The sequence below is a fragment of the Sinocyclocheilus anshuiensis genome, unplaced genomic scaffold (assembly GCF_001515605.1).
Source record: "Sinocyclocheilus anshuiensis isolate Anshui unplaced genomic scaffold, SAMN03320099.WGS_v1.1 scaffold324, whole genome shotgun sequence".
Taxonomy (NCBI): domain Eukaryota; kingdom Metazoa; phylum Chordata; class Actinopteri; order Cypriniformes; family Cyprinidae; genus Sinocyclocheilus; species Sinocyclocheilus anshuiensis.
In genome coordinates this window covers 205,088-215,890 of record NW_015554081.1, presented here as the reverse complement: position 1 = coordinate 215,890, position 10,803 = coordinate 205,088, and the positions used below count along the sequence as shown (strand labels likewise).

General features: G+C 32.2%; 1 protein-coding gene across 1 annotated transcript in view; it reads left to right on the top strand.

Moving 5' to 3' along the window:
* Nucleotides 1-10,803, top strand: part of LOC107669049 (DENN domain-containing protein 2A-like) — a 36,992-nt gene that overhangs the window by 24,034 nt on the left and 2,155 nt on the right. Inside the window, exons 10-19 of the mRNA XM_016461148.1 lie at nucleotides 1,411-1,520; nucleotides 1,665-1,734; nucleotides 2,048-2,125; nucleotides 3,807-3,947; nucleotides 4,066-4,214; nucleotides 5,720-5,897; nucleotides 7,305-7,346; nucleotides 7,442-7,547; nucleotides 8,703-8,978; nucleotides 9,082-9,168. Coding sequence (XP_016316634.1) covers nucleotides 1,411-1,520; nucleotides 1,665-1,734; nucleotides 2,048-2,125; nucleotides 3,807-3,947; nucleotides 4,066-4,214; nucleotides 5,720-5,897; nucleotides 7,305-7,346; nucleotides 7,442-7,547; nucleotides 8,703-8,978; nucleotides 9,082-9,168 — 1,237 coding nt within the window. The remainder of the gene's footprint in view (nucleotides 1-1,410; nucleotides 1,521-1,664; nucleotides 1,735-2,047; nucleotides 2,126-3,806; nucleotides 3,948-4,065; nucleotides 4,215-5,719; nucleotides 5,898-7,304; nucleotides 7,347-7,441; nucleotides 7,548-8,702; nucleotides 8,979-9,081; nucleotides 9,169-10,803) is intronic.

The following is a 10,803-nucleotide window of genomic DNA, read 5'->3' as shown; positions in this document are numbered from 1 at the left end:
AAATGTTGTAGATTTAAGTAGCAAATGAGAATCGCTAACATTAATGCATATATTTTGAGACAAAGGTCTTCTTAACGATTTTCTGTTTTGTTTAAGACAATTAAAGCAACAGTTTTTAAATAAGGAAAGAATATGTAAAAGTATGGTATTTGGGGTAAAAAGCACCCCTGCTGTTGGGGCTAAAGGCGCACAGTAATTAACATGATAATTAATAGATGGCTGGCTTTTCCATTTGTTGACATGACATGGTTAGATTCAGACAGTAAATATCATATATTATGTTGGGTGTCCATATCAGAGATAATCACCATGTTTAGAATGAAACCATCATATTTAAAAACATGATATTAATCATATTATATAATAAAATATAATTTGTTGTTACTACTGTAAATCTATATTAAATTAATATTGGATCTCCTTCGATGCTTTCAGAATCTTTACTTTTTAAAATGATTTTGTTTCTGTATTTTAAAATATGTGACCCTGGACCACAAAACCAGTCATAAGGGTCACTTTTGTGAAATTGAGATCTATACATCATATGAAAGCTGAATAAATAAGCTTTCCATTGATGTATGGTTTGTTAGGATAGGACAATATTTGGCTGAGATACAACTATTTGAAAATCTGGAATCTGAGGGTGCAAAAAAATCTAAATACTGAGAAAATCGCCTTTAAATTTGTCCAAATTAAGTTCTTAGCAATGCATATTACTAATCAAAAATTAAGTTTTGATATATTTACGGTAGGAAATTTACATAATATTTTCATGGAACATGATCTTTACTTAATATCCTAATGATTTTTGGCATAAAAGAAAAATTTATAATTTTGACCCATACAATGTATTGTTGGCTATTGCTACAAATATACCCCAGCGACTTATGACTGGTTCTGTGCTCCAGGGTCACAAATGTATTTTTATATTAACATATTTTAATGACAGTATATTTATTGAACAAAAACTAATTATTTTATTTTTCAAAATAAGCAGAAAATAGTACAAACTTTGCTAAAGTGATTGTTTTGAACAAGTATTAACTTAGATATTATTAAAAAAACATTATTTTAGCTGAAGTATTTGTATCAATACTGTGTGCCTTTTACTCCGTGTGTGGGGTAAAAGACCCCCTTGCCACCTCATACATTAATAAGATTTTTAAACAAAATAAACAACTTGCATGGTTTATTTTCACACAAAATCAGTTGCTCCATTAATGTTCAATACAAACGTATATATTTTTTCTGCAATTATACATTATAGGCGCAGTGAAAAGCACATTTTTTCTTAAGGTGTGCCTTTATTCCCGTCGTACCCTACTACAGAACTAATATGATCTATTTGGGCTTAAAAGATCAGCACGAGACGTTCATGCATCTGTGTTCCTGATTCTTTTTCCTCATTAGTTTGAACGAAGCTTCAAGTTTATGCGAGAGGCTGAAGACCAGCTGAAAGTCATTCCGCAGTTCTGTTTCCCTGACGCTAAAGACTGGGCTCCTGTGGACAATTTCCCCAGGTATCCAATACACATGGTTTACAGCCTTACAAAAGCAACCTCGATAATTATTAGAAGCACATTTGTTGTTATTTGCTGAAATATATGCCTTTTGTGCTGTTTTGGGAATCATTTGCTCATTGGAATTGAATCTGTTCTTTATAGTGAAACATTCTCGTTCGTCTTAACCGGAGAAGATGGGAGCCGAAGATTTGGCTACTGTCGACGTTTACTGGTGAACTGCTCTTTATTTTTCATTTTTCAGAAAACATTCATTCTAAATAATATAGAGTACAGTTACCACAGGCTAGACATTTATTACAAAACATGAATGAGGTATTAATGGGCTTCAAAATTAAATAACTTTTTACTCAATACTGCACAATATATGCTGCCTGTTGTTTTTTAAAAATGCCACATTGTCATATGTGACCTCATTAGGTTGCATTTAAGTGACTTCTAGTTAGCAGTTAGAAATAAATGTTATTTTGTATTTTAAGTTCATTTTTTGGGAGTCTCATTAGTCGTTTGTGTGTCTGTGTTTATAGCCCAGCAGTAAAGGGAGGCGTCTGCCTGAAGTGTACTGCATTGTGAGCAGACTGGGCTGTTTTGATATGTTCTCTAAGGTATTTCATTAGACCTTTAGCATTTAATCAAGTTCAGTGTGCCATCTGTTATCTTGTGCTTCTCTGTGTTGATGCTTTCATCTATTTTATTTTATTTTAGTTTAGTTTTAGTGGTATTTGATAAGCCATAGGCATTACAGCCTGTAGGGCAGGGGTGGGGAGCGTTGATCCTGGAGGGCCACTGTCCTGCAGAGTTTAGCTACAACTCTGAAAAAAAATACCTTCCTGTATCCTGAAGAACTTGATTAGCTTGTTCAGGTGTATTTGATTAGGGATGGAGCTAAACTCTGTAGGGACACCACCCTTGCTGTAGGGCCTCTTACCCTAAAGACATGCTTATGTATTTTTTTATTTTATTTTATAAGCCATAGGCATTACAGCCTGTAGGGCATCTTACCCTAAATACATTTTTTTACATTTTATTTTATTATTTTATTTTATTTTATTTTATTTATTTTCGTTACAGCCTGTAGGGCATCTTACCCTAAATACATGCTTATTATTTTATTTTATTATTTTATTTAAATTTAATTTAATTTAATGTTGTTTTAACCACTGACATCTTACCCTAAATACGTTTTGTTTTGTTTATTCATTTGGTTTTTAGTTTGTTTTTGTTTTATTTTAATTTATTTGTTTTTTATTACAATGATAAAAATAAATGTTTTTTATTATTATTATTTTTAATTTTATTATTTTATTTATTTAGAATTATGTTGAATAATGTATGAGTGGTGTGCAAAAATTTCATTTAAAAATATTTTTAATACAATGATAAACTGACAATAATTTCTGTTATTCTCATTGGTATTATTATATTTTATTTTATTTTATTTTATTTTATTTTATTTTATTTTATTTATTTTCGTTACAGCCTGTAGGGCATCTTACCCTAAATACATGCTTATGTATTTTATTTTTATTTTATTTTATTTTAAGCCATTGGCGTTACAGCCTGTAGGACATCTTACCCTAAAGATATGCTTATATATATTTTTTATTTTTTTATATATATATATAAGCCATAGGCGTTACAGCATGTAGGGCATCTTACCCTAAATACATGCTTTTTTTTTTTATTTGTATTTTTTGTTATGAGTTTTGTTTTATTTTATTTTATTTTATTTTATTTTATTTATTTATTTTTATTTATTTATTTTTTTTAAGTCATTGGCGTTACAGTCTGTAGGGCATCTTACCCTAAAGACATGCTTATTATTTTATTTTATTATTTTATTTAAATTTAATTTAATTTAATGTTGTTTTAACCACTGACATCTTACCCTAAATACGTTTTGTTTTGTTTATTCATTTGGTTTTTAGTTTGTTTTTGTTTTATTTTAATTTATTTGTTTTTTATTACAATGATAAAAATAAATGTTTTTTATTATTATTATTTTTAATTTTATTATTTTATTTATTTAGAATTATGTTGAATAATGTATGAGTGGTGTGCAAAAATTTCATTTAAAAATATTTTTAATACAATGATAAACTGACAATAATTTCTGTTATTCTCATTGGTATTATTATATTTATTTGTTTTGAACTTATAGGTAGGGGGCAAAAAAAAGAATAAAATGGAAAAGTGATTTAAAAAACTGTAGCTTCACGACATCAAAATCGTGGTGACATTAAACCGATCATACATGACGTGTATGCTGATGTCTGTCTGATGCAGATCCTGGATGAGGTAGAGAAGCGACGAGCCATTTCCCCCGCGCTGGTCCAGCCGTTTATAAGAGGAATTATGGAGGCTCCGTTCCCAGCGCCGGGCAGAACCATCAGCATTAAGAACTTTCTGCCGGGTTCCGGAACAGAGGTCAGTATATAAAAGGCCTTGGAAGGGGCTTCTGGAATTCTACGGTGAACGTTTCAACTTGACAAACGAGTTTAAGTCTCAAAGCTGATTCCGTTTCTCTCTCTTTCTCTTTCCGAAGGTGATAGAATTATGTCGGCCTTCAGATTCCCGTCTGGAGCATGTGGATTTCGAGTGTTTGTTTTCCTCTCTGAGCTTGCGTCTGCTTCTGCGGGTGATTGCTTCTCTTCTGCTGGAGCGAAGGGTCATCTTCACCGCAGATAAACTCAGGTACGACCCATTTACACCTGCCCAAGACTGTCTGAGGCGTCTCATCCAGCAATATAGCCAAGTTTAGAAGCCTTGTTTTAATACAGAGGTTGATTGACAGGTGAGTAGGCGGTGCTTGTTGTGGATGTTCACTTGTATAAATGGTGTCTATCAGCATTCATAAGTTAAAAGTATACATGATAAACGCATGGATGGATCACTGACTGTAGTGTGTCAAACTGGGGTTTGTGTTTGTGCGTGAACCCAAAAGAGGACAAGGGAAGAATGAAAAGATGTGACACGGCAAGAAGGGAAAAGTGCGGCTTGTGGAACTGTTTTTCACAGCTCAAGACAGATATGGAAAAAATGCTGTTGTGTTATATAGTCGCCTTGGTAACAAAAGTCAACCCCAATGTTATTTTCTACGGAAAAAGAGAGAGTCTAGCGCTCACATGACGTTCTGGGTCTGTAATGAGAGCCAGGTCCCTTCTTAGGGATCATCAAACCAGCATCCTCCCTAAAAAGATGATTTGTTACAGTGTTGAGCAAGATGAGCTGGCCAAATAAATCTCGATGGACACAGGAAGAGATCACTTACACAAGAATTGTATTATGTGTCGTCTCGCAAATAAGAGAAGAAATCTGCGTCCTAATGAGTAAAGATTGAGTTTTTAGTGGATGAAACGGCTCTTCTACAAAACAAAAAAAGCTGTTAGAAAATAAGAAATTCAGTAAAAACAAGTGAAAATGTTTATTAATCACACTGCACTAAAAATATATATTTGTTATTTTATACTTAATATATTTTTATTACAATGATAAACTGATAATAATGATTGATTTCTCATTGTTACTATTATTGTTATTTATTTTGAACAATATTGAATAATAACATTGGATTATTTTTTATTTTATATTTATTTGAATAATAATATATATATATTTTTTAAACAACGATAAACTGATAATAAAGGTTGTTGATTGTTCTTATTGTTCTTGTTGTTGTGATTATTTCCAATCTGCCAATGGAAAAATACAAAATACATTTATATTTATAATGGGTGACTTAATGAGTCATATTTCACACCAAAATCAATAGAGAAAAATAAGAAATATTTTGCCAATATCCTCAATTTCCGATTAAATATTTTCTTATTATAATGATTACTTCATAGTAATAAAAAACATTTCAATATAATTATTATTGTTATTATTATTTATTTAATACAAATATTCTCTTTTTCCTTTTTTTGCAGTATGGTAATGAACATTTGGAAAGAAAATGTGCTCAATGAAATGTCACAATGCAAAAATCATAATTGTCCTAAAATAGGTTTTTATACAAAATATCCTGTTATTTCTTGTATTATTTAATTTCTACAGCATTTACAAGGTATTGAAAGGATGAGCAATAGTAGTACTGATGTCTGCTTTAGCAAACAGCACTGATCGTTATTCTCCTTTGCTGCCATCTGGTGGTGTAAATATGTCAGCACAGTCATGTTGATATGTCTCTTTCTCTTTAGCACCCTCTCTAAATGTTGTCATGCCATGGTGGCTCTGCTGTACCCATTCACCTGGCAGCACACATACATCCCGGTTCTGCCGCCGTCCATGATGGACATCGTCTGTACGCCAACCCCCTTCATAGTCGGGCTGCTCTCCAGCTCTCTGGGCCGTCTCAAAGAGCTGCCACTAGAGGAGGTGAGACACCACTAATGTATACAATAATACACCATTTCTGCAGTATGTCAGTATGTAAGAGTGATATTTAAAATTATAGGATTCATTAACATACTGTATATATATATATACACACACACACACACACATATACAGGGATTAAAGTTCCGTCGCTACGCCGGATTTCCGTCAGTACATAAAGACAGTCACTTGCTTCATTCCTGAATGATTCATATATAAAACAAAATGTACTTTCTGTGCAGTATGTACTGTATACTGCATTCTTTTTTTAATAGTAAGTGTGACAGTATGCAGCAAGGTTGTAATACTTTACATTTTTATATGTAGTATTTTATTTCCATTTCATTTTCAATTTGTCTCTCTAGTTTAGTTTTAATTTTGTTGGTCAGTTATTGCTTAGTTTGCATTTCATCCGTTTTTTTTTAGTTTTAGTTTTTTTGTACAGTATAGTTTGTTAGTCTTCTTTTTATATTAAGGGATAAATAGAGAATTGAGAATATGTCCTCATTATCCCATTTCTATTTTGATGTAAGAAAACGCTGCAAACGCTTCAATGCGTGAGTGAACTGTCCGAATGAATGAATCATACTGATAGAATATGTAGAAAAGAACTGATTTAATAAATGTTTTTATTCGTTATAATGAAATAAATTACGGTCATGTTTATTTTTTATTTATATATTTTTATCGTGAGTTTCAGTCATAACAAGGTATTTTATTTTAGTTTAAATAAAAAAAATATATATATTTCAGTTAACAATTTTTTTTAATTATTATTATTTTGTTAGTTTTTGTTCTCATTTTAATTTACAATGATAACTATGATATGCAGTATGCAATAATAAGCGTTTCACTTATGTTGAACATTTAAAGAAAATAAATACCAGAAATACCTCTTTAGCATTCTTTAACAGTTTTGTTTGTTTTTAACAGATTGGAATTGCGTTGCATTGTGGGATAGAGTATTCAGTGCAGTTCTCTGGTTGTATACTGCACATTTTGGCAGATGCACAGGTTGCACACTGCATACTGCTAAAGTAAAACAGTGGATATGGTAGGAACATAGCCAGAGGATATCTCCAAAGATATTTTCAGCTGTTTGACCTGTGACCTCTTGAATGTTACACCTCATTATGACTAATGTGGGAAGGAAACGAGGCCAATAAAGCCTAAGATGTGGTGTTAATATTCTATATATACGTTTATGGATGGACAAAAGAACCGGATTGGGCTCTTCTCAGAGAAGATCAGAGGCCAGACACATTTCTAATATTTCTCTCTGAGCACTTCCCGTTCAGGTGGGCGGCCCTGACCTCTGACCTCTTCACAATAGCTGCCATAGGGGAAAAAGGCTGAGATCGCCATGCAGGAGGAAATGACATCACTGTGTCCTCTGCTCTCTTTCAGGTCCTGGTGGTCGACCTTGGCAACAGTCGTTTCCTGCGACAGGTACGGTACTCGAATAGTTTTGGTCTTTTATTTAGGCTGGTTTTGCATTTGGATGATGAAACGAAACAAACCTGTGTTTGTGTTTCCTGTTTCAGATGGATGATGAGGATTCGATTCTGCCTCATAAACTCCAGGCCGCTCTTGAACACGTTCTAGAACGGAGGAAGGAGCTGGCGTGTGACGTGGCAGATAATCCTAGCGGTAAATTACGGTCCGATCTCTTATATTCAGGGGTTAGAAAGATAACAGCCCTGCATCTTGGAAAAAATATCTGCTGATTTGCAAAAAAGGCCTGATGCTAGCTCATTTGATGATGCTGAGTTCAATATGTCAACAAAATGAAACAAGAATTTTGAACCCGGCTTCATCCAATGTTGAGATTTTTGTTCTAGAAATTGATGCAAATTAGCACACATTTAATTAGATAACTCATCATTTGCATATTTCAACATAGAATTTCAGAAAACATTTAATACAAAAAATTTGTTTTTGTAATTCTTAATGTAATCAATCAATTGTGTAAGTATGGTGATATCTATATGTTTTTTTTGTTTTTTTTTTACCACATTCACCTGGAGTGTCTTGCTTTAATGCGTAAAAACATATAACAAACCTATCTTCAAATATTATAATGCATTTTAATTTTGGTTACAGTTAATAAAAAGATATAATGCATTACAATGTGCATTATGGATACCTTTATAACACATAAAGGTTATAAGTAAAGTGTTACAGAAGATTTTTCAAATTATATACATGTATCAGGTTTAATGCACTTGACAACAGCATTATTTTAGTATCATTTAGATACTATTATAGTTTGAATCACTATTAATTGAATCAGTTTTTTTTTTCAAACTTTCTTTTTCAAACTTTTCAACTTTTCAAAATCAAATTTTTTGATTTTCTGTTTTCTTTTTAATTTCAGATTTTAGTAATTTTGTTGTGGGTTTTTATCATTTTTAGTAGTTTTTGTTTATTCTATATATGTCTATATAGTTTATAGTTAATAAATATATATATATATATATATATATATAATGTATACGTGCTATTTTAGTGCATCAAGTTATGTAAATTAAACTTAGAAATATTGTCTTAGCATCTAGGTGAAATAAAAACATGATTTTATTTCATTTATTTTATTTCAGGTAACGTTTATTTTATTTTATTTTTTGGTTTTTAGTTTTAGTTTCATTTATAGTTTAGATAACTATAATGGTCAAAACAACAAAAGCAGTCAAATGTAAAAAATAATAATAATAATTTTCAGTATTTCATTTAACACACTAGTCACTTTTTGGACAAATAATCAACGTCATCAACATCCTGACTTTTCTAATTTTTCCTCAATAGAGCCCAGTTCTCTGAGCAGTGTGGTGTCAGAGGTGTTTGTGCGGTTCTTCGTGGAGATCGTGGGTCATTACTCCCTCTTTATGGGCGGCAGCGACCGTGATGAAGAATCCTCCGCCTCGTCTTCCTCCTCTCCGACTCCCTCGTCCTTCCAGCGCGAGGCGTTCCGTAAGGCCGTGTCCTCCAAGAGCCTGCGGAGATTCCTGGAGGTCTTCATGGAGACGCAGATGTTTGCGGGGTTCGTGCAGGAAAGAGAGTTTCGGAGGCAGGGCCTGAAAGGTTTGAATGGTTATGAATCTTGGGAAATACAATTTATATGTGAGAATTTATTTTGTATTGAAACTGTTTTGTCTCTAAAGTATAGTGTTGTGTTTTTGAACAGGTTTGTTTGAGATGAGGGCTCAGGATTACCTCGATTCTCTGCCAGGCAGTGAGAACAGAGGCGTCAACAAGTTCCTCAAAGGTTTAGGTAATGTTTCACCTGTAGATCTAATTAAAGACCCAAATCAAAGAATTAGGGCATGTTTGGAATGACATGGTGTTTCTGCTGTATATGCATATCTTCTGTATATATAGAATATCCTGATCAATCTGGCTGGAAATTAACATTATTCTTAAAATATTGTATTTTAAATATAATTATATTAATAAAAATGTATATTAAGTATATTTTATTATTGGAAAATATGATATTTTGATTATATAATAGCATATGGTAAATGAATAAATATATATTTGATATAATTATTATATATCGTTTAATGCCAGTTATTTACTGCTTAATTAATACAAATAATATAAATATATATTAAAATAAACATATAAATATGTAGGGCCAAATTAGTCAAAATTAAATCATTCAATAAATATGGAAATATATAAATAAATTTGTTAAATACATAATTAAATAATTAAAAACAAATAAATGCATGAATACAAATTAAATATTCATTCATTCATTCATTCATTTCCTCCACATTTCATTTTCAGGGTTACGGGACATGTTGTAAGCAAGCAAACAAACAAACAAACAAATAAATATTTATGCATTTATGCATGTATTTAATTATTTATTTATTTATTTATGTTTGTTTGTTTGTTTATAAAGCACATTTAAAAACAACCCAAAGGTTGACCAAAGTGCTGTACAGAACATTAGAAATGATACATAAAATAGAGAATTACAATCAGCAAAGTAAAATACACACAGTAAAAATTCATTCGTTGTTAAACGCCATAGATTAAAAAATAAGATTTAAGTTTAGATTTAAAAATAGAAAGAGATGATACCGTTCGAATTGACACTGGTAAGCTGTTCCATAGTTCAGGGCCAAAAGCTCTGTCCCCTCCATGTTTTAGCTTAGTCCTGCACACAGAGAGTAATCCAAGATCCCCAGACCTAAGTGATCTAGTTGGGTTATGAGGGAGTACCATGACAGAAAGGAAACCTGGAGCTAAGCCATGTAAAGATTTATAAACAAAGACTAACATTTTAAACTCTATTCTAAATTTAACCGGTAGCCAGCGCAGAGACATCAAAATGGGAGTAATGCGATCAAATTTTTTTACTACCGGTCAACAGCCTAGCATTGTAAACGCCCAATATATGAACTATGAGCTCCATAGTAAAGTGAATTGCAATAGTCAAGACGTGTGGTGATGAATGCATGAATAACTGTTTCAAAATTCTTGAGGAAGAGAAAAGTTGTAACGTTTGCAAGGTGGCGTAAATGGAAAAAGCATGATTTGACGACAGAATGAATCTGTTTATCGAACCGAAGTCCTGAGTCAAATAAAACACCAAGGTTTTTCGTGCGCGGAGTAACATGAGAACTTAAAAAGCCTAGATCCAGATCACCACCATCATAAAAATCACTTGGTCCAAACAATACAACAACAATACAACAAAAAAATGTTGTGAAAGCCATGATTTCAGATCCCGTAAGCATGCTAGCAAAACCTCAATAGAACATGAATCTTTACGTTTAAGTGGGAGGTACAACTGGGTGTCATCAGCATATAAATGAAATGATACTCCATGTTTGGAAAGCAAGGATCCCAGTGGCAGCATGTATAAAGAGAAAAGTATTGGAGCAAGGATTGA